Source organism: Rattus rattus, chromosome 14, assembly GCF_011064425.1.
Source record: "Rattus rattus isolate New Zealand chromosome 14, Rrattus_CSIRO_v1, whole genome shotgun sequence".
Lineage (NCBI taxonomy): Eukaryota > Metazoa > Chordata > Mammalia > Rodentia > Muridae > Rattus > Rattus rattus.
The window spans coordinates 17,917,476-17,940,797 of record NC_046167.1 but is presented as its reverse complement, the minus strand read 5'-3'; the positions used below and the strand labels follow the sequence as shown (position 1 = coordinate 17,940,797).

Here is a 23,322-nt window from a genome sequence, read left to right as displayed (position 1 = left end):
CCATCTTGACAGCTCCCAAGTCTTTCCAGTACACCTCATTTTTATACTGAATCCTGTTAGTATGTCCTGTTTAAACAAGATTTGGTTCTCTCATCTGTGTACATTATATATAATTTTCTGTTTTACTTCCCTGATCCTACTTCCTCCCTCACCTATTACTACATGTGTGTGTGCATGGGTTATTTATTATTTTGGGGGTGGGAGGTTTGAAACAGGGTTTTTTCATGTAGCCCTGGCTATACTGGAACTCACTCTATAGACCAGCTGCTGCTGAACTCAGAGACCCTTCTGCCCCTGCCTTCTGAGTGCTGGGATTAAAGGTGTACGCCGCCACCACTAGACTTTTTTACAGATGAAATTCAGCACAGAACTTCTGTTGGAGTGGCACAATTAGAGATGAACTTTCTAAGTTCTTTTAATGTTGTTTTATGATTGAAATTTTAAAAAATGCTTATCCTGAGCCAAAAGTTAAGACAACAAAGCCAAATGCTTATCTGTCGTTCTAAAAATGCACAGAAATGCAAATTTGATTCCCTTCCTTTCTTCAGAAGGGAATTTATGATGTAGTCTTTCCCTGTGGGTTCTAATTGTTTGGTTAGTTGCTTCCTAGCTGAAAATAAGTTTTTTGACTGCAGTTCTTCCTGGTTTTGTCCAGTGGAGTTCTCTCTTTGTAAACATTTTCTTATGCTTTGATCTGTGGGATGATGTCACAGGTGAGGCAGGTACAAGTTAGAATGAGACCTGTCATTGGACAAGAAGGAAGGATGGGCAGGAGAAAAGTTTGAAGGAAGAGGAGGAGACGGGAGAGTAGCCAGCTGAGAGAGAGAACATGGAAGCTGACGTTAAGATTCCACGCTGTACCTTTACAAGTTGTTAGGACTGTTCTTAAGGGATGGATGTGTGCAGGGCTTCGTATGTTTAAGTGGACAGTTATATCTTATCAATTGGGTCAAAGGTTATTGGGTTGTTTGTTCTTTCATGTAGCGATTTAAATGTAAGAAAGTGTGCGGTGGCTGGTCTGGGCTGCCATGGAGTTGAGATGTGTGTTTCTGGCATGGAAAGCTGCCTTGGGAACAAGATAGGTAGAGAGGTTGCTGCCAGGCTCAGAGAGAGGCCTTCAGCAGTGTGATATGGGATGGAGCAGAACAGGTGAGAGGCTTTGCTGGCTGAGACTTAAGATGTTTAGCAGATATGTTGGGGCACTGCAGTGCTGGATCTAGAGCGGGTAAAAGACAGCGTTTTTATTTTTTATATTTTTACAACAACATTGATCCTCAGAAATCTAATTCTTCTGTTCATAATAATATAGAATCTAATTCACACTCTTCTAATCCTTTGATAACTGAGTTTATAAACAGAATACATACTTACTGGCTTTTAAATACTCTTTTATTCCTCCGTTTTGCGATCACTTGTTCTAATCTGGTTTTTTTTTTTGTTTTTTTGTTTTTTTTTTTCCTTAACATTTGAAATATCAAGTGTTTAGGAGGCCAGGTAAGCCTGGCATGATGGTTCATGCCTTTAATCCCAACATTCTGGAGGCAGAGGCAAATAGACCCTGTGAGTTCAAGGCCAGCCTGGTCTACAGAACAAGTTCTAAGATAGTCAGGGCTACATGGAGAAAAAAAACTGCTCAAAAAATAAAAACCAGGTGAAACATGACTAGACTGAGTCAAATTCTGATCTATAGTATTTTAACTTTTGTCTGTCCAAATAAAATAAATGCTGAAGCCAGGTTTTTTTCTTTGACTATTCATTTTTTGTCCTTTTAAAAGTTTGTGATACAGTTTCTTTCTTCCTGAATTATCACTTGGCAGTATTCTTATCTGTGCCTTAAATGTAGATTATCATTATTGTATTCTTAAATTTTTTATGTATTTGTTTTGCCTACATATATATCTGTGTATCACGTGCATGTCTGGTACTCGGTGGGGACAGAAAAGGGCATCAGATCTCCTGGAACTGGCGTTACATACAGTTGTGAGCTGTCATGTGGGTGCTGAGAATTGAACTCAGATCCTCTAGGAAGAGCAGACAATGCTCTTAACCTTTGAACCATCTTTCTCATCGCCATTGTTACACTTTTAATTGATTGAGAACCTATAACAAATCAATAATTGTTTTAAATAGTACATTCTTACACTACTTTTCTTATCAATAGTCATTATCATATTAGCCATAACCTACAGGTAATGAATGAGTAAATGGAAACTACAATGTTAACAGAAGCAGACCAAACCACTGTGAGTTAAGTGCATTAGGTCATAAAATAAATTCATATCTCCAATGTATCTCAAGAGCCATCAAGAAAATTCTCTGCTGTGGACCCTTTTCTGCCCTAGCTCTCTTAGATTTTCTATTTTATTTATTTTTTTCTTTTTTTCAGAGCTGGGGACCGAACCCAGGGCCTTGCGCTTCCTAGGCAAGCGCTCTACCACTGAGCTAAATCCCCAACCCCTTCCTCCAACACTCTTAACATTCCAAATGCTACATGATAGGCCAGAGATGTTTCTCTCCTTAACTGCACTAATTAATTAAATGTATAAACTGCCCTTCTGTAGGCAGGTTGTTGATTCATTTCATACTTCCTGTGATTGATGATAAAGACTTCATTTGGCTTTTCTCTTCATCCATTTGTCTGTAAAGGGAATTCTTATGTAGTATAGTTGTAAACTTTATTTTTTATAATAACAGCATTTAAGAAAGATTAGTCTACAGAGAATGCCTTGCAAACCATTCGAGAATGTAATTTTTCTGATAAGGGCAAATATCTTATTACAGAAAGAAAACTATTAGAAGATTGCTTCTTTTGCAATTAATAATGCCTTTATTGCTAAAAGTAAACTTTTTTTTTTTTTGGTTCTTTTTTTCGGAGCTGGGGACCGAACCCAGGGCCTTGCGCTTCCTAGGCAAGCGCTCTACCACTGAGCTAAATCCCCAACCCCAAAAGTAAACTTTTTAAATGTAAAATTAATGACGGTTGACTACTCACCACTTTTGTAATGTTTTACACCTATCATTATAAAGCTAAATGTCTCTATTTTGAACTCAGTTGGGTTTTGGGAAATGGTTTCTGAGAAATTGTGCTAGCAAACTATATAATATATACTTCAAATTCCTAAATTACATTTTAACTATTTGTAAGCACACTGTAGTCAAGACTCTGGTGTTTGGTTTTCCCATCTTTTCATAAATCTATTGAGTTGATTATTAATTTTCACTTAAGACATAGGAGTATGCAGGTTATTCTAAGAAGAACAAAAATTACATCTGTCCTTTTGTGTTTTATTCTGAAGCCGAAAAGGAAATTGCTTTACATCTTCAATCAGAAATGTCATTAGACGGTCAAAAAGATGGACTTAACCTACTAAGTACTTCTCAACCAGAAAGCATTGCGGTGATTCCTAAAGGGCCTCCTGAGAACTCCATCGTCAGCTGTGACTCCCAGGCCCTAAATATGTTAGCTGATCTGGCATTAAGCTCTGCTGCTTCTCCTATACCATCTTGTGAGCTCAGGAGCCTTCCCTGCTTCTCTGAATTGCCTCAGAACAATGTTTTACTGACTAAAGAAAGTGCATCGCATGGTGCCTCTGACCATGAATATCATAAGGGAGTTAAAAGTCAAAAAGCTGTACAACTACCCAAACCGTACTCTGACGAGAAGATTAGTTCAGAGTCAAACTTAACTCATAGCCAAGAAGAAAACTTGGTGCCAAGTGCTCAGCCTCTCGCTGTGGCCCAGTCAGCACCCCATGAGGAAGCCCAGGAGTTTTCAGATGCCAGCCAGAACTCTGTTGTTGTGGAGCATTCGTACGCCTTGCTCCTTGCTGAGCAGTCAAAGAAACATCTGCATCCGCGAAAGCTACCAAGCCCTGGCTTTGTGAAGAATGGGACCAAAGGCTCTGAGGCTGGAACACCTATCGGAAAGGTCATGCCATTTCGGCATCTACAGAACACCTCCCCTCTTCAAAAGCATTCTGAAGATTCATTGACCAAGCGCAAAAGTCTGTTTGTATCTTCGAGCCTTAGAGAGTTTTTTTGCTCTCATACTATTCTTAGTTGTGATGGCTCCTTTAAGATTACTTTCAAATGTGAAGGAGAATATGTTTTCAGCTTAGACAGCAAATACACCAGCAACCCACTGGAGAAAACTGTTGTGAGAGCATTACATGGGTAAGTACGAGGGATACAGGCTTTTGTTGACTTTTGTGATAAGATGTAAGACTAATAATGACTTTATAAAACCTTGGTAGTGTCAAGTGTGTGTTTCCTGAGAGTGGACAATGACAGGTTTTTGCCATTGTTGTTGATCTCATGGAGAACTTTAAAGTAGATTTAACATTGTAAGTGGATTTTCATTTTCAATGTTTACTAGTTGAGTAGCGTGAATTATTTTAAATGAATGAATGATTCTGTAAAGTCTTCCCTAAGAAGGCAGTGGTAGCACCTTAGAGGCAGAGAAGGACAGCCTCATCTACAGAGTGAGTTCCAGAACAGCCAGGGTGACAAGAGAAACCCTGTTGTGATAAACAAAAGAGAAGATGGAACCACGGCAGCAGTAATAGACTTAGCAGACTGCATGGAGTCACGGCAGCAGTAATAGACTTAGTAGACTACAGGTCTCTGGAGCTTTCATTAACGGCTTTCGTAGTTATTGCCTCTTGGGACCTGGAATGAGTGTGTGCTTCTAGGCAGTGATTCTCAGTCTATTGTACATACAACTCCTTTAGAAGTCTCATCGAGCTGCAGATTGTGGTGCATCTGGGGTCTATATCTCTAACAAATTTCAAGATGTCAGTGGTAGACTAGTCTGGATAGTGGTTTTGAGTATGGGTTTAATGGAGCTGTGTCCTGAGAGTTATTAATATATTATCAGGTTTATTGGAAGCTGTGTCCTGAGGGTTATTAATATATTACTAGGCTTTTGCAGTGACTTACCCGCCATAATAAATGGTAGCCATTATTGTTAACAAGAATTAACACTACAGAATGTCATTCAGCATTTGTGTATCACTTCATATTAACTATGTCATTCCACATTACCAGATTTCTTTCCTTGCATGGGTTCACACAGGTAGTTGTTGACTATCTAATTAACTCTGATTCCTGTATAACTGTAGCTTAACTCTGCAGTTCTCTTAACTCCAGTTCAGCCCACTTAAACTGTCTGCTGTCATTTTGCCTAAGGCCAGAAATGTTTTGTAACTTTCCTTATAGTTTCATAATACTATTTAGAACTAAAATCTGAAAAGAGTAGTTTTTGCTACATTGCCCAGAGAATATTCTAGTCATCATACTTTTCCAACTATTATAAGGGACAAAAATGAAAACTAAATGGAACTAGCCATTCTCATCCAAACTAAAGCTATAAGAATCTGAAGAGTCACCTGAACCATTAGTACATACCACAATAGACAGGCTGTCTCCAGAGTGCGTTTGGGTGTTAGGAACGACAAATGCTAGGCCAAGAGTCAGGAGACTTGTTTGTTCTTCCATATAAGGTTTATGATTTGAAATAAGTCACTTAGTGTTCTTGATCCTTTGTTTTCTTCTCTTTAAAATGATTGGGTTATACTTGTTAAATTAACCCTTACTGTTTCATATTTATAATTTTTAAAATAAAAATGAGCGCAAAAATTACTGATAAAGGAACTTGTTTATGATAATTAACTAAAAGCAGCATTATTTATTGCATTTTCTTTAACATCTCAGACCCTGGAACACTGATTTTCCTGAAAATATGGACGATGTGAAGCTTTTACTTCATATATGGGTAGCTCTGTTCTACAGCAAAAAGAACAAAGCCGTCGGGTCACCTCGAAAGGTAGTAGAACACAAAAATCCAGCAAAATATGTATGCATAAATAGGTCTTTAGAATCTTTGGATCACAGTGAAATTGAGGAGTTTTCCAATGTGGAAAGACCCTCTGTTGGAGGGTCTGTAGACCCTCTGTTGGAGACTAAGGAAACACACATTGGTCATGCCACCAATATGACCTTTCCTGGACCTAAACGCGTGCTTCCTTTCATTAATCCACCAACTACCAGAGACTTGGAACTCTGTGTACAGAATGACCAGAAAGAAGTATTTACAGGGGAGTGTCACCTGGATACTTCAGGAAGCCAGAATTTCAACTATTCTTGTAATACTGAGGTGAGATGTTATTTTAAATGCCGGTATTAATTTTTTTGATAATTTTTTATTTTATATGTAAAACTATTCAAAACAAGGTAATCTTTCAGGAAAAAAAATCCAGCTGAGTAAAGTATTTTAATTTCCCAAACATTTTTTAAAAAGTGTCCCTCTCATTGTCCACAGCTAGGTGTTATCTGCCATCTTAATTGGGTAAGAGAAAGGAATCCAGTATATGTGTAGGAACCCAGCTTGTCACTTATGAGTATTATAATTTGGAACAAAGTACTTACTCTGAACTTGTTTTAAAAGAAGTGACTAACTAGGGGGATAGTTTAATGGATGAATTGCTTGTTTTGCAAACATGGACCTGAGTTTAAATCTGCAGCACCCATGTCTTAGGCATGGACCTGTGCATCTATAACCCCAGCACGAGGAGAATAGGCAGGGGGTAGAGACAGACTAAACCCTGGGGCTTAGTATCCCCAGAATATTCAGTGAGCTCCAAGCCAGGGAGAGAAAATACAAGGTGAATAAAGCCTGAAGAATGGCAACCACAGTTGACCTCTGACCTACACACATGTACCACAGGGACACACACTTATGGTTTGCCCAGATGCTAAGGATCAAATGTTAGTAAGGACTTTGGGAAAGCAGACTAAACTTGACTATATTTGAATTCGTTTGGAAGGCCAATAATTGAATTCTACCATACCACCCCTTTAAAGAAAGTCATCCGTGGGTAATTACTCTTTAAGTATGGAAAGCATACTTTGCTTTACTCCTTCCCTGTCAGCTAGGCCAAATAATCCACATTTTATCTACCATAAATAAGGATGTGGTAACCAAACTTTGTAAAGCTCATGGCCCAGGATTAGTCTAGGATAACTTGACAGAGCCCAAACGGCACCTACAGAACTTGTTCTCACATTGGGTAGACTGTATCATGTATGAAGTCAGTGGGAGACTTGAAAGGTCAAGAATGAACCTCGGAAGGTGCGTATCCCAAGTGGCCGTCATTATTAGCAAAGTTAGCATTTCTATAGCATTGTATACCACATAGTGTTCCAAGCCTTCACTCACAGAAACTCAGTTAATTCTGAAAGAAGGCAAGTAAAGTTAGAGCTGTTAACTTGGGCTGAAGAGGGGATTCAGTGGTTAAGGACACCTGCTGCTCTTCCACAGAACTCTTGGTGCGTGTACACACACACTCTCACACACACACACACACACGTCCACGCACACGCGCGCGAGGTTAAATAGATAAGTGAATGAACGAATGAGGAGGCTGTTAGCTTACTTACTAAACTGATGAAGAGACTGAGGCTAAGGAAATTGTCTAAAGTTAAATTATAAATTCACCAAACCAAGATTCAGATCCAAACAATCTTGTTTCTGTGTCAGTATCTTTAGGTGTAATTATATGCACATCTGACAAATATTTTCTACCTAAGTAATTTTTTTTTTTCTGAAAATGAGGTTCAGAAATTTTGTCCGTTTTCAAGGATATAGATAAAATTTGATTAAGAGCAACTGTAAGAAAATACTTAGGCAGATTTCAGTTATTAATATAAGTTCATATTAGTTTCTTATGAAGTGCCTTTTTGATAAGATGGAAATTGTTTTTTGTTGTTTTTACAGTTTTTTCTATGTAGCCCTGGCTATCCAGGAACTCACTCTGTAGAACGGGCTAGCCCTAAATTCGGAGATGCCCCTGCCCCTGCCCCTGCCCCTGCCCCTGCCCCTGTTTTCCAAGTACTGGGATAAAGGTGCATGCCACTACTACCTGATTTGACAGAAGTAATTTCATGAGACAATTACCAGTCTTAATTTTAGGAGTGATTTTTAAAACATAAAATAGAATATAAAGAAGGCTAAGTAAGATGGCTTAGCAGATTAACAATACTTACTATCTAAGTCCCACAACCTAACTATGACCCTGGAATCCTCTGTGGAAAGCAAACCAAATCTTTAGAAGTTATCCTCTGACCTCCATACATGAGCCTTGACAAAAGGAATAATAATAATTTTATTGTTATTATTTAAAAAATAAAGTGTAAGTCAGGCATGGCCAAGCCTGTAATCCCAGTACTTGATGTGTAAAGACAGTAGGATCAGGAGTTCAAGACCAGACTCCCTGCATGTGATCCTATCTTGAAAAGGGGAGAGAGGAGGATTAAGGGCTGAATACGTCCAAAATACATATGACATTCAAGAATAAAAATAGTATATATTTTTTAAAATTTAAATATTAAGTAAAATTATACTCAGAACGCTTGTGAAAAACATTCAGAACCTCTTTACTAGCAAACTTACTAGTTGGTGAGAAAAATAAAATAATTAAAATGAGTAGTTTTTAATAATCTTTATAGTATATACTGGTTAAATGTTCAGAAAAATTAAGATTTTAGAACACTGCTCAGACTTTACTTGTGGACCATCACTGTCTGAAAACCCCAAACTTGGGATAGATCAGTGTGCAAAGCTTAAGTATCATGTCAGCATTTAAGGGCTTTCATATCAGAGCATTCTGGGTTACAGGTGACAGGTGCTCCAGCTTGTGCTTCTGAGAGTTTGGGGGCAGGGGTAGCGCTCTCTTGGGTATTATGCCTGCACGTACAAAGCTCATGACTGAGACATGGCCTTCCCTTGTTCCGTAAGTGGACACATTGTGGTATAGAGAACACTTTAGGGTAAAAGACGCTAGAAGCCAATAGCATGCTGTTTGTGGTTAGGTGTATACTTGGCCAACTTTTGAATAGATGTTATTTTAGAAATATTGTTATACCTGTAGTTAAATGCATATGTGTTAGTATATATTTAGATGTACATGTAATAATACAATAAATATACCAAGATTGTCCAGCGTTTCACGAAGAGGCATAGTTGCTTTAGGATTTTGGTTGGGTACTTGCAGATACGGTGTCATTGGGAGGACTATAAAAATAGTCTCAGGTTTCTTGTCACCAAGACTTTTCTTTCCCATTCTTCTTTTAAAACTGACATCATAGTTCCTGACAGAAAATGTTTTTATGATATTTAAAGCAGAAATCTTCACTCTCACCATATGCCTCTACACATGGCCGCTGTGAGCATAGGACCCCAGATACCGCCACCTGTGTTAACCGGTATCCATCTGTGGTTTTCATGGTCAGTCAAGACCATGTGGAGACTTAACAAGAGAACTTCCTTATGAGTTCATCATAATTGTTCTGAGACGTCCTGCTGATAATCTAAGTTCCATTTAATACTGTTTAACTCGGGCTTGGGGATTTAGCTCAGTGGTAGAGCGCTTGCTAAGGCCCTGGGTTCAGTCCCCAGCTCCGAAAAAAAGAAAAAGAAAAAAAAATACTGTTTAACTCCATCCTTTTATCATATGAAGTCATATTGATGTGTAGAATAAAAGGCAGCGAAGCGAAAAGTAATTTTCTCCAGCTTTAATCAAAGATACTTAAGAATTGAGGAGGAACCCTTACCCTTACTTATAAAATCAGTTATTCAGAGTACATGGGATAGTAATTATTTACTCTCTTGTGGGAAAGTTCCAGATGTCAAGTGTTTATATACTGTAGTTGAAAATTACTGTTTAAGAAGTAAAGATTAGTTTGGGCTTTAAATGTTATCTTTTTGCTAACAGCAAATTTAAAAACTACTTCTTTTCTAATGCTCTGTTTCTTAAAAGACAGATGGGAAATAGAAATTTGGAAATAGGGACTGGAGAAATGGCTCAGTGGTTAAGGGTACTGATTGCTCTTCCAGAGATCCTGAGTTCAAATCCCAGCAACTACATGGTGGCCCACAACCATCTGTAATGCATACAATTTCCTCTTCTGATGTGTCTAAAGGCAGCTACACTGTACTCATATACATAAAATTAATAAATAAATCTTTTAAAAAAAGAAAGAAAGAAATGTGGGAATAGGTAGTGCGAGTGTGCATGTTTATATATTAAGAAAGGACCTTGCATACCAGGTTGGCCTCCAGACTCATAGAGATCTTCTCCACCCCCTGCCCGCCCTGCCGCCTGCCCGCCCGCCCGCCTTCACGCCCAGCCCGCCCACCGCCTCTGCCTTTTCAAGTGTTAAAGGCACACACCACTACACCTGGCACATTTAAGACTTGGTTGGCTGGTTTGAAAAAGTACAGAATTCTGGTCTCTGATGTTTGTTCGCTTTTTCTTTTGTTTTTTTAAATGTGTGTGTGTTTCTTTGTTTGAAACATACTTTACTTTATAGCCAGCTACCTTGAACTCAATATTTTTCTGATTCCGCCCTCTGAATGCTGGAATTACAGGGATATGCCAATACCCCACAAGCTGGATTATAGCTAAGTGGTAGAGTGCTCATTTAATGTATACAAGGGTGCGCCACAAAAAAGGGGCCGACACATCCCTAATGGTACGGGTTTGTTTATCTCTACCCTATGATAATTTCTTACATATTAAGACTCAAAAAACAAAACCCTTGCCGTTTTTATATATGTAATTTTTCTTATCTGTTTAACTCTGTTGTTGTTGTTATTGTTGTTGTTGTTGAACTCTTTTTTAAAAAAAATCTTTTGTCATTTCAGGTAACTGGAGGTAAAGCCAAACAAGAATTATCAAATAAACTAGAGACTTCTAATGTTGTGCTTTCAGGTGTTGTAAGTGCCCAAAGTAATGGAACTTGTATTCCCAGTGAAGATAAAGCCTGTCAGAGCACAAAGGTGGTTTCTTGCCGTGACTCTGTCACACAAGCCACCTTGACCACAGCTTACGATGGGGCCAGCAGTGAGTCGATGCGTCAGAAGTCTGTGTTCCACAACCTTGAGAACAAAGTTGATACTTTTCACCCATCACTGCTGATCAAAACAGGTGCTGTACAGGATGTTATCCAGCATAGCAGCCTCATAAATAACGAATGTCAGCCCTCTGTGGAAAGGAGGGATGATAGTGTGGAATGTATGATGGTTAATCTTGAGCCAGTTACTCTTGCTTTTGAAAAAAGTGCCAGTGTACCAGTACATACAGAAGTAAATACAGCCGACAAACCTACAGGTTTTAATACCGAGCTGGTTAAACAAGTACCCCCTGCCTTGAGTATTCAGTCTCCTGTGTCTGCATTGGAAAAGGGACAAACACAGAGCCCTAGGGATGTTTCATCTCTTGCCATGTCAGAATATAAAGATAGCAAGTGCCTTTCTGCCTCTTCAGTAAACAAGGAAACACCTCCTGAAAGCCTGTGTCTATTACAGAAAGAGATTCCTCTGACATCACCAGCTGATAAAGGATTGATAATGGAGGCACTCTCACTAGTTAAGAATTCTAGTTATTCATTAGCCAGTGATAAAACAAAGTGCCCACAAGATGTCTCTCTACAGACTCAGAATGGCTTGAGCATGTCTTTAGGTGAGGTTCTAGAACCATCGCAAGTTAAAGTGGTTTCATCAACCTCTGTTACCTTGAGGGCACAGCAGTCGCCTAACTGTATTTCAGTGACGAGTGATGTAGCAGGTGGCTCTTCAGAAATAATGAACAGTGACAACAGTAGTCTAAACCAAAAGAAGGTTTTACAAATCTTTAATTCAGTATTTCCCAAAGAAACTGATCTATCACTGAATAGGGAAGAGGTTAGCATGGAGTTGTCAGGGGAAGATGCTGATATTGATCTAACTCTAACAATATCACCGCCTACAAGCCCCAGTGAGGAAATAGCAGCTGGTGAAATCGAACAGTTCCAGAGGGCCACAGGATCAAATGTAGGACAACAGAGTAGACCTGAAGAAATGGTTGAACCAGAACAACAGGGGAGCCACATAAAAAACAGAGAAATAAGTTCAGCTAGCTGCATCTCAGTGTATCCTGTGGAATCCAAAGAAATGTCAAAAAATTACACCCCAGAGGTTGCAGAGAAAGTTAATGTCACCTCGGACTTTCCCTTTGGCCCTCTAATAGAAGTGTCACCAGCCTCAAGTCCTGACCCCATAGTACAAACTGGAGACAGACAGTCATCTCCATGTTGTTTAAAACTGCAAGGCTCACAGTCTGAGAAAACTAACACGTTTTCCCAGATTAAGTCAGGAGATTTAACTATACCAGAAAAAGAAAGTAGTCTTGTTGGTCCTGAGAGTCCAAAGGAACAAGATAAGTTAGCTCAAACACAAGTGCAGCTCTCAGCTGAAATGCCACAGATACCAACTAATGCAGAAATAGAGGGCAGAGATGCTGTGCCTGGGAAGGTAACCGAGGTCACTGTCCCCAGTGAGCATGAGAATTTATCTTTCTCAGAAAAGGTACAGTGCTATGATACAGAGTTAAATAAGCCTACCTCACCTGCCAAATATGGAGGTAATTTTAAGCCTCTTGAGAAACCTGTAAAATCAGGAAATTCACTGGAGGCAGATTGTATGGTGAACAGAAATATGGACATGAAATCCCTTGCCTTGGAGTCCAGTGTATCATCATGTAGTCCTAGAAAACTTGAAAATAAACCTTTGTCTGACACATTGGTTTCTGTTACCACAAATGGAATAGTGAATATGTCATTAAAACAGACTAGTTCTCAGAACATTAAGAAAAATGTTTGTGACAGTGATATAAAAGCAGAGGCTGATAGTAATATGCAGGCTGGGGCAGTGAACTCTGCCTCCATTGACAAAACTGACGTTCAGGCTTACTTTCATCCAGAAGACTCCGAGTTTGCGTCTTCCTCTGAGTGTGCTCAGTGCACCGACTACACAACTCCAGTAAGTGCAGAGCCAGGGTTTCAAACACAGGAAATACCAGTAGTCAGAATGGCCAGCTTGCTTAAGAATATTGGAACAGAATTACATGAAGAAAGGATGGACCTCAGTGCTGTTGCCCTTCAGTCCAATCCCATGTCTGCAAAAGATGAACAAAAAACAATTCATCTGCCGCAGGACACAAAGTGTGAAGTAACAGAGCTCCTGAATGGTGATTTCTCCCAAAATGCTCATTCTTGCCAAAATATAGTAGACTTCAGTAAAAGTGAAGAGCCTTCTGCTTCCTTTGTCCCAGCATTAGCTGACTCTGTTTGTGGCAACTACAAAGAACATAGTGACCCTAGCATGGGGCATGAAACCAAGGCAGATGCTGAAACACTGAGCAGGGATACAGAGATAAGTGCAAGTGCTTCCATGTGCCATGGACCACATTCTGGAGACTCTGTTCAGGATTCTCTAGATTGTAAAAACTGCAAATTCGATATGGAGAATTTGAGAGGTAATCACGCAAGCCAAAAAGATGCTGTAAAAGATAGCTGTGACTCTTTTACAAGCTTAAACAACAGTGATGACACCTGGGCCTGCTCTAGCAAAATTTCAGCGCTTGAGACACACATCCCACCCAGAAACCAGGAAACAGAACCACGTCCTGTCTCGCCAAATACTAAGTGTATGCCACGCTACATCCAGATCCCAGATTCCCACGGTGTCCCCAAGACTTACGCTAACTTTACTATAACAAAAGAGTTCAAAGATACCACAAGAAGGTTGCATAGCCTGAAGAGGCATCGGAATTTGAGTGCAAACTGTGACCTTCTAAGTTCCTGGACTAGCACCTGGCATGTAGCAGATGACCTTACTCAGAATACATTAGACCTAGAGTACTTGCGTTTTGACCATAAGCTAAAACAGATAATAAAGAAGGGAGATTCTCAGCAATCTTCCCCTTCCAACACCATCTTCCCTAAGGAATCACAAATGCAGTTCTCGGTTGGAACACTCCCTTCCACACCAACATCTGAGGCCTCGGGTCTGCATCTTCCACGCAAGAGCAGAAGCCCCATCTTGGTGACAGTTGTACACTCAGACACCAGGCAGCAGAGTCCTCATCACAGAAGAGGCTACTCACACAGCAGTCTGGACAGTGCTGCTGCTTTTTGGAAGGAAAAATGTAGCCAAAGTAGAAATCTTAAAAATTCTGAAAGAAGTCAGACTGTTCCATTCCACCTCAATAAACTGAAATACAACAGTACTTTTAAAGAATCTAGAAATGATATTTCACTTATTCTAAATGAATATGCTGAATTTAATAAGGTAATGATGAATAGCAACCAAATTCTTTCCCAAGAAAAAGAGGTAAATGCAGCTTCTGCAGAAGCTGTGTCCCAGGAGACTTGCCAGCCAAGACAGTCGGTATCCTACAGAGATGTGATTACAGACTTGTGTGCCACTCTACATGTCAAACTAAAAGGAGTTATGAGAGAGGCTTGTAAGAGCCCTTTCTGGTTCTACCTCGTTGAAACAGAAGATAAGTCATTCTTTTTAAGAACAAAGGTAAAGTACTAGCTTACTCTACGTTATCTTCTAATTTTAGTTTATTTTAGAAGTAATAAACTTGGAAGTTTGGGCTTAAAAAGAAATGGTATGGGATATGATATTTAGTTTTTAATCTCTGTTCTTATTCTGCATACTACATGGCAGGTGTTGTCAATAACCCAAATGGAACAGAAGTTCCAACAGAGCAAATGTGAAAAGGCTAATGGTGAATCAAGACAAAGGCCAGACTTTCACCGTGGTTACATTAGTTTTCAGTGATCACATTATTACTTTACCATTCAGTTGTTTAAAAGAAAAATTATATTCCAGTACTGTGGTGATGGCATAATAAAATGTGGGCCATACAAGCATCTAAAGGCCTGATCACAGTGGTCATACAAAAGCTGTGTCCATGGCCTGTAATGCAAACACTTGTTAATCCCTGGGACTCGCTTGGCCAGCCATTCTAGCTAGATAGATTAGCTCTAGGTTTGGTGGCCAACCCTATATCAAAATGGTGGAGATCAAGACACCAGAAGATCAAATTTGGCACCCACATTTATTTATACACAGAACTCACACACCAAATGTCTTTTTTTCTGGTGTGTATACTGGAGGAAAGTAGGTAATGACTTCTGAAATGAAGGCATATCTACCATGGTGACATTTTATGAAAAGTAATCTTTGTACTAATTCAGATGCATCCTACACAAAAGGCTTAGTAAGGCAGAGAAAAACATGGGGTGGCAAAAGACACAAGGTTTGGGACAGAGGGATTAGAAGGGACAAGAACCCAGCCTGCAAGGGTGACAGAGGCTGGTCAGCACTACTGGACATAGTTTACCGTCAAGAGATGAGTTTGGAGACATGAGAGAGCCATGTGAGGAAAGATACTAGCGGGGATCAGACCGATGGCCCAGCTGTTAACAATACTTGGCTGTTCTTGCAGAGGACCTGAAGTTGGTACCCAGCACCAACACAGAGGCTCATAACTGTCCATGGCATCCTCTTGTTTCTATGGTGAATGATGACAGTATTTCACCATGAGGCCACTGTTTATAATGAAGAGTAACATGTTTGTAAGGTACAATTTTAAGTAAGGAAGTAAACACATCCTAAATTAGCTTGAAAATAATAAGCATTCAAGAACACAATGTTTGTTGGGATTACAGCCGGCTCCTGTAATCCTTGCAATTGAATGGCCGAGGTGGGGGAATCACATTGTTTGAAGCCTGGCTACAGCGAGAGATCCTAGCTCACAGAACAAAGTGTTGTGAGCTGTTTCTTAGTGGTGGGGTACAGGAATGTTTGTAAGATAGGATCTGTGAGCAGTGGCAGCGCAGTCAGTAGACGATTAAAGGACCTTGGTCAGAAGGTCTGCTGTCCCTTTGGAGTGATAATAAAACAGCCAAACATTTACCTGTTTGGAGATCCAAGGCAGACAAAGTAATACATTTCAATAAAGGTTCAGACTGCATGTGGAGTGTAGTTGGGGTGTCCAAGCTGTAATCCTTCATGCAGACGCATTACATAAGAGGCACAAAGGAGGGTGTGGTTGAGGTTCTTTCATATTGCACGGTCAGCCTTCCCAAGTAGGCTGCACAAGGAGCCCCTGAGGTAAAGTGCTAACCTGTCAGAGCATATAGTTACCTATAAATGTGTACTCTAAAGTGAGTTGCCCTTTTATTCAGATATGGACAGCCAAGGAACAATTAGCTCTTCAAATTGGTTCTCATTGGTAATAAAGGAATGCGCTGGTATTTTGCTAAGATTCTGGCTATAAAAACAACATTAAGTAAAAACATAACCAAACCTGCCCAGTCTCACTCTTGAACTTCATATATGTGTATTATTTTGGAATCTTTTTCTTTAAAGCAGCCTTTGCTATTTTATAAACTGCTTTATCATTAAAATAAACTTCTTGCTTGGGCTGTTAGAATGGCTCAGTAAGAGGGACCAGACAGCACACCTGACAGCTGAGTTTGAGCCCCAGGACCTATGTGGTAGGAGAAAACCAAATCCTGAAAGTTACCACCGGACCTCCACATGTAGTCAGTCCATGGCATGTGTGTATGAATCCTTACATACATACACAGAAACACATACTAATCATTTTTAAGCTAAAAACTGAAATCCAGTTCATAATTGTGTTTATTTAGTAGGAAGAACAGTAGCTACTTACATTGCCTTAGAAATAGGATTTTGCTTTTTTTTTTTTTTTAGCATATTGTTAGTTTTGCTTGTTTCATATTGAGATGTGTTGCTGAGTAGTCTCCCAAGTGCCAAGAATGTACGCTCTAGCACGCCCAGGCGGTGGCTTGATTTAAATAAAATCCAAAAATAGTGGTACCAGAGCATGATGGCACATAGCTTTGATCCCAGCACTTGGGAGGCAGAGACACCTGGATCTCTGAATTTGAGGCCAGCCTGATCTACATACTTCATTCCAGGACAGCCCAGGTTATATATACAGAGAGATTTTTTTTATTTGTCTCCAAAAATCAAAAAGTTCTGTACAAGTATCCTTTTCAAGTAACAGTTGTTTGTAAATCTTTCAGAGCATTCTAAAGAAAGGAGGCCATACAGAAATTGAACTTCTGGATTTCTGTCAAGCTTTTCACAGAGAAAATGAGACACTATTAGTTATTATCAAAAATGAAGACATAATAGCACATTTACATCAAGTAAGTTTGTAATCTCTCTTTAAAGATTTTTTTTAACATTTATTTATTTATTTATTATGTATACGTCATACAGCTTTCTGCCTGCATGTATGCCTGCAGGCCAGAAGAGGGCACCAGACCTGATTACAGATGGTTGTGAGCCACCATGTGGTTGCTGGGAATTGAACTCAGGATCTCTGGAAGAGCAGACAGTGCTCTTAACCTCTGAGCCATCTCTCCAGCCCAAGTTTGTAATCTCATAATAAAAAATGTGTTCTAGTATTGTGAGTCATTGTTATTCAGTGAAGGGTATAGCTGGCATTTCCATTGATTCGTTGGTGGGAAGATACTGTGTGAGTACAGTGTGGTATACTGTACAGTCACCAGTTGGTGGGAAGATACTGTGTGAGTACAGTGTGGTATACTGTACAGTCACCAGGTTCTGTGGGGCAGGTTGATAAAGTGTGTCAACTGACGAAGAACTATGAGAAGATGTACTCAGTACTGTACATCTGTAAGGAAATCATGCTTTAAAAGAACTTATATGGGGTTGGGGATTTGGCTCAGTGGTAGAGTGCTTGCCTAGGGCGCAAGGCCCTGGGTTCGGTCCCCAGCTCCAAAAAAAAAAATTTAAAAAAAAAAAAAAAAAAGAACTTATATTTACCTGCTAGTTGAAAAATAATTGCTTGTCCCAAGAAGCAGTTTGTGGACACTGGATAGATGCATGTTCCTATTGCCAGTAGGCAGGGACATGAGCTGATTATAAGTCCCCTGAACTTCAGACATGTTCTTTTTTTCGTGAACTATTTCCAGAGTCCTCTTTTTCATTAATTTTGGTGAACTAATGGCCACTCATGAGAAGTTCAGAACTACTCTTCATGTGTCTCAAAGTTGTCAGTCTTGGTTGAAGATATTTTATTCTCCTATTCATGGTCCCTGAAACCCATGGGGATGTTAAACGTTGCCTGAATGTGCCTTTTCTCATAGAAGCCCTTTATGTCTTAACAGATTCCTTCTCTACTGAAGCTAAAGCACTTCCCCAGTGTCGTCTTTGCTGGAGTGGACAGCCCTGAAGACATTCTGAATGACACCTACCAAGAGCTGTTTCGGTCAGGCGGCTTTGTGGTATCAGATGATCGCATACTAGAAAGTTTATCTTTAGGTTGGTCTTTAACTTTGAAATCGAATTAGGTTGGTTTCTTATTTCCCAGTAACACAGACAGTTTCATCACAAAGAAATCACTATATATTGAGGGCTTAATGTGTGCCAATGGCTGCCCTACATACTTTTAATATAGTGATTCAGTTGATGGACATTTATGTTAATTCTAGTTCCTAGCTACTGTGAACAGAGCCCAATAATCAGGCATGCACAAGCCGGATACCAAAGCCTTGTGCATATAACCCAGGCACATTATAGCTGCTTCATTTGGGAACTATATTTCTAGAGTTTCAGAGAAATTTAGACCAATTATTAAATCATCTGCTCAGATTCCAGTTCTTCCCTCAGTGAATGAGAGATGCCTTTGCTCCCATATATGATGGGTACCATTCTGTGCTGCAACAAATCTTAAAAAGTGGTGGCGATCTCTGTTTCCTAATGGCTGCATGCATTGATCATGCTATTAAGATGCCCTTTCCCATTATAGCCTGACCAGACAGAACTAGTTTGTAGCATCCCTGAGGTTGCCCAGCCATGTAAGGTAGATACAAGGGTCTAGTTGTTCTTAAGTGGCAGTGGCCTTACAACCGAGACTAAGACACACCTTTTCTTGCTGAACCTACTCTACAGTTCAACTGAAGGAGGTGCTCAAAACCCTAGAAAAACTAAATGAAAACAGCAGGTGGAAGTGGCTGCTTCACTACAGAGAAAACAAAAAGCTCAAGGAAGATGTCCGGTAAGTATGTGTGAAGAAGGGTGCAGAAACCTGAGTTCCAGTGTTTGATATGCCTTAGTGTAACTCAGGCACCACAGCCACAGTGTTAGAATGGGTAGCACGTTCCTAAGATTTCTGTCTGCTGGAAAGCTCTAGGATTTGGCTTTTCTATCAGGGCATTCAGTGAAAAGTATTTACAGCCACATTTTGAGTCGGGATTTAAAACGCCCACAGTTCAGTGAGGCTCTCTCTGCTGCCATACACTACAGAAATACAGTGAGCTAACTTGCTGATAGTGCTTTTTTTTGGATACTTATTCATATATTGCGTTGTCAGGGGTTAGCGGATTTAGCAGGAAGTCTCTCTAATCTAAAGCAGTGCGCTGTCTCGGTGTGTGCGTGTCTGTGTAGGTTGCTGACTCCTGCATGGAGCTTGGCAGGCTCAGCAGGTGTCTTCTGTTACTGTCCAGCTTATGTTTGAAGAGGTCACATTAGACATGTTACTCGTCTGTTGGCTGGCATTGAGCCTGTCCTCACCCCCGCAGGGTTGGAGTTACAGATGTGCGCTATGACACGTGGATTTTTCTGTGGCCGCTGGGGATCCATGCTCAGGTTGTCATGCTTACTCAGCAGTTTCTTTGCTGACTCCGCACATATCCCTAGCATCAACAGTGATTTTTTTTTTTTTAAGAAAATTAATTTTTACTATTTTGCTCAGGAGACCTAGAGCTATTAAAGTTTCTACGCATTCAAAGTGTGACTCTGAGTTTTCTGGGAACAGAAAGATAGGAAGGGAGCTTAAGTTCAGTAGATTGAAGGAGGATAAAATGGACAAGGCATTGTTTTAAAAGTTTCTTACACTTCACACCAGTTTACACAGTAGAACACAGTAATTCCCAGAGAACAAACATGACCGTATGTAAAGTCCTAGTTAATTTTAAAGCTAAACATCCATTCCAGACTTTGAGCACTAAACTATTGAATATTTTCAACACTGGTTTCTTCAGACCTTAGGGACACATGTAACTGCATGAGACCTAGCAGAACGGGCTAGTGAGATTACTCAGCACATTACAGCACTCACTGTTCCATCAGGAGTTTGGATGTTCGCATCTGTGTTGGGTGACTCACAATCACCTGCAACTCCAGCTCCAAGGGATCCAGTGGCCTGTTCTGGCCTCCATGGGTACTTGTACATCCATGCGCACATATGCTACACTAATACTGCCATGGAGATGCACACAGACACATGCATTTCAGGTTCTTCCTTGGTGCAGGAACTAGCAAAGAGGGAAAACAGGTTCACTAACAAGGTAGGGAGCTTGAACGATGCAAAGCATACTGGAGGGCGTGGCTGGAAACTCACAGGATCTTGCTAACCAGCCTTTTCATACGTTGTCTGTATGTGGGTGTTTTGTCTACATGCCTGTACCACCCAGAAGCCAGGAGGAGGGCATCGGATCCCCAGGGAGAGTTGTGAGACACCATATAGGCGCTGGGTATCAAACCTGGACCCTTAGGAAGAACAGCTGTGCTCTCAACAACGAAGCCATCTCTCCATCCCCAGATAATCAGCATATGTTTAGAAGAAAGCTTAGCATGGTCCATGACTGTAGTAAAAGTATCAGGTACACGTCTACAGAAAGGTAAATTTAAAGAACTAAAAACATTTTCCTCTAGGAGGAAATAAAAAAGGTTAAAGACTTCATGGAGGTAAAAAATTAAGAAAATTCTGGCTGCTGCTTAGTTTCACTGAGCTTGGTGATCTGACCACAAACAAGACTTAAGTGTGGACCTATTGCTATTAGGCATGGCAGCACAGTGTGATCTCAGCGCTGTGGGCAAAGCAGGGAAACCTCAAACTGAAGGCCAACCTGAACTGTGGAGCAAGACATCCTTTCCCTGACTGAGGAGAGATTTGTTGGTTTGCATATAATTAGTGCAAACGTCCGCTAAGATAAGTTGAGAACGTGGTCTTTGTGTGACTGCCTGAGAAGTTTGAAGTTGCCAGCAGACATTGTTGAAGTGGCAGTAGTTACATGGGTTGTGACTCTGCCTTGGAATCAGGCCCAAGGTTACAATCTGTATTTTCAAAGGTGTCATTATTGTATAATGTCTAGAGGCAGTTAATCGGGACAGTGCGTACAAGAACATCAAGAACAAAAGCCACAGGGAATTGGCACCAAGTGTTAAAATGAAAGACAGCTAGCGATGGTTCTGTAGTTGAGAGATGTCCCAAATTCAAGTCCCAGCATCCAACACATCGCATGGCTCAAACTGCTAACTCCAGGTCCCAGGAAGCAGACACCCTCTTCTGGACTCTTAGGGCCCCTCGTTCATGTGCACCTTCTTACCCTCAGATACACATTTTAAAATGATTTTTTTTTTTTAAGCAAGAAAAGCTACTAACATTTCTTTGTATATTCCAGGGTAGATTCAATAGCACATAAAAAGAACTTAATTCTAAAGTCATATCAGAGTGTAAACATCATTGACTTACTTCATTATCACAACTGTGATTCTCCATCATCAACAAAAGCTGAGATTTTGAAATGCTTGTTAAACCTGCAAATTCAACATATCAGTGCCAGGTTTGCTGTCTTCCTAACAGGTAAATATAAGCTAAATTCTACTCTTCATTACTCAGCTAATGCTAACCAAGGACAGCTATACAAATAGCCTTCCTAATTAGCTATTGTATGCCTTGGATACATGAGTATCCGTAGCTAGTAGTATAGCATGTGTTTTGAACACTTCATAGGATGCTTGCCAAGGAGTGCTGTTTCTCTAGTTAACTCTTGCAGTCAGTGTTAATCAGGTCCTGCACATACATATCCTACCTTACACATCTCTGAGTCCTTGCTGGACCTGGTACAATTGTCAGTTATGTCCCTTCCCTCCACCCTGTACTGCTGCCCTGAAGCCTTCATTTTTCTTCTCACTTTAATTAATTCTGCCACCTTGAAAAAGCGAAACATCCTGGCCTTTTGTCATTTTTTTTTTCTTCCTTTACAGACAAGCCTGCGGTCTCTACAGAAATCTTTGAAAATCATGGCATCCTCGTTACAGATGTAAACTACTTCACTGAAAATATACAAAAGATAGCAGCTCCATTTAGGAGTAGCTATTGGTAAGAACTTTTTGTAAAACTCCCCTTGAAAAGTGGAGTTATTGGCAACAGACACTGCCACTGATGGAAAGAATGCTGTTCAAAAACTGCTCTTTAAATTGTATAGTCGTCCCAGTTTAATTTTTTGGTCATTTTCTTACCAACTTTGTGTTTCTACAGGTGATTTTGGAGTTGAGACTAGATATGGAGTACACCAACAAGAAAGTCATGTTTTCCTGTGTCTGAAAAACTCCAAATACATACAGACAGCTCTCAGTGAATAATCAATGTTTCGTTTCTCCTACTTCGCTGTAATGTCTCATTTCATCATGGACGGTAGTCACCATTAACTTTGGGTTATAATGTTGAATATTGTAAGTTACTTTTAACCTAAACTTAATGCGTTCAAAACTATTGAGCTAAATATCAAAACTCAAGAACCTCACGTTTTTGTGGCTAAAGCTAAATCTATTTTGAAAAATGGCTGTTTTTGCGTGTGGTCAGAGGCTTATGAACCGCATGTTTCAGAGGTTTTGCCACACTGTAGAACGTATAGTCTGTAATGGTTGTTTGCTGTTACATAAGAAACACTACATAGTAAAAACTTTTTTTTTTTTTCATAAATGACAAATTTCTACACTTTTACACTTGGTTTTTTAATGCAGCACTACAAAAAAAATCAATTGAGGAAGAAATCCTTTATTTATGGTATTAGAACTTTCTTAAATCTTTAAAATACAAACAAGAAAAAAACCATTTGTATACTATCTATTTGGAACAAAGGCTTTTATACCTAGTTTGGGTTTTTTTGTTGTTGTTTTGTCTTTTTTTAAATAAAGACATTAAAAAAGCAGTCGTTTGTAGTTTCTGTGCAATGTATTAGCAAGATTTAAGCCATCACCAGGATACCTTTAGGAAAGAATCCTCCTTATAGATCCTTGGTTATATTTTATTGCCCTCATGGTCTTTTGCTTCCTAAAGCTATGCATGGTGCAGAAAGGAAAGTATTAACTTGCTCTCAATGTGGACAGCAGAGTTGAGGTCACAAAGTAAAGGAGGAAAACACTGGGGTAACACCAATCTTAGTAACCTTAAGTAGGGGACTACAAACCATGAAACTAACCGGTTGGTGCTTGTCCAGTACTTAATGATAGACAGGACAGGGTGAGGGAGCACAACTACTAAGGTCACCAGTGAGCCTGGTAACTAATGAAATGCAACTACTAAAGTGAAGCCAGGAAATGGCTCCCATCCCAAATCTTTCTTGCCTCTTCAGCAGTTGTTC

At 39.9% G+C, this 23,322-nt stretch overlaps 1 protein-coding gene across 3 annotated transcripts in view; it reads left to right on the top strand.

The window, feature by feature from the left end:
* The window catches only part of Tasor2 (transcription activation suppressor family member 2), a 49,456-nt gene extending 26,568 nt beyond the window's left edge, over positions 1 to 22,888 (top strand). The window contains exons 7-15 of one of the 3 annotated variants that reach the window (XM_032885079.1): positions 3,297 to 4,173; positions 5,713 to 6,154; positions 10,703 to 14,407; positions 16,948 to 17,073; positions 18,061 to 18,214; positions 18,845 to 18,950; positions 21,358 to 21,539; positions 21,944 to 22,058; positions 22,218 to 22,888. In XM_032885079.1, the coding sequence (XP_032740970.1) occupies positions 3,297 to 4,173; positions 5,713 to 6,154; positions 10,703 to 14,407; positions 16,948 to 17,073; positions 18,061 to 18,214; positions 18,845 to 18,950; positions 21,358 to 21,539; positions 21,944 to 22,058; positions 22,218 to 22,221 (5,711 nt within the window). In that variant the 3' untranslated portion in view covers positions 22,222 to 22,888. Of the gene's footprint in view, positions 1 to 3,296; positions 4,174 to 5,712; positions 6,155 to 10,702; positions 14,408 to 16,947; positions 17,074 to 18,060; positions 18,215 to 18,844; positions 18,951 to 21,357; positions 21,540 to 21,943; positions 22,063 to 22,217 lie in introns of those variants that run through there. The other 2 variants (XM_032885080.1, XM_032885081.1) reach the window with 2 other exon arrangements.
* The last annotated feature ends 434 nt before the right edge of the window (positions 22,889 to 23,322 follow it).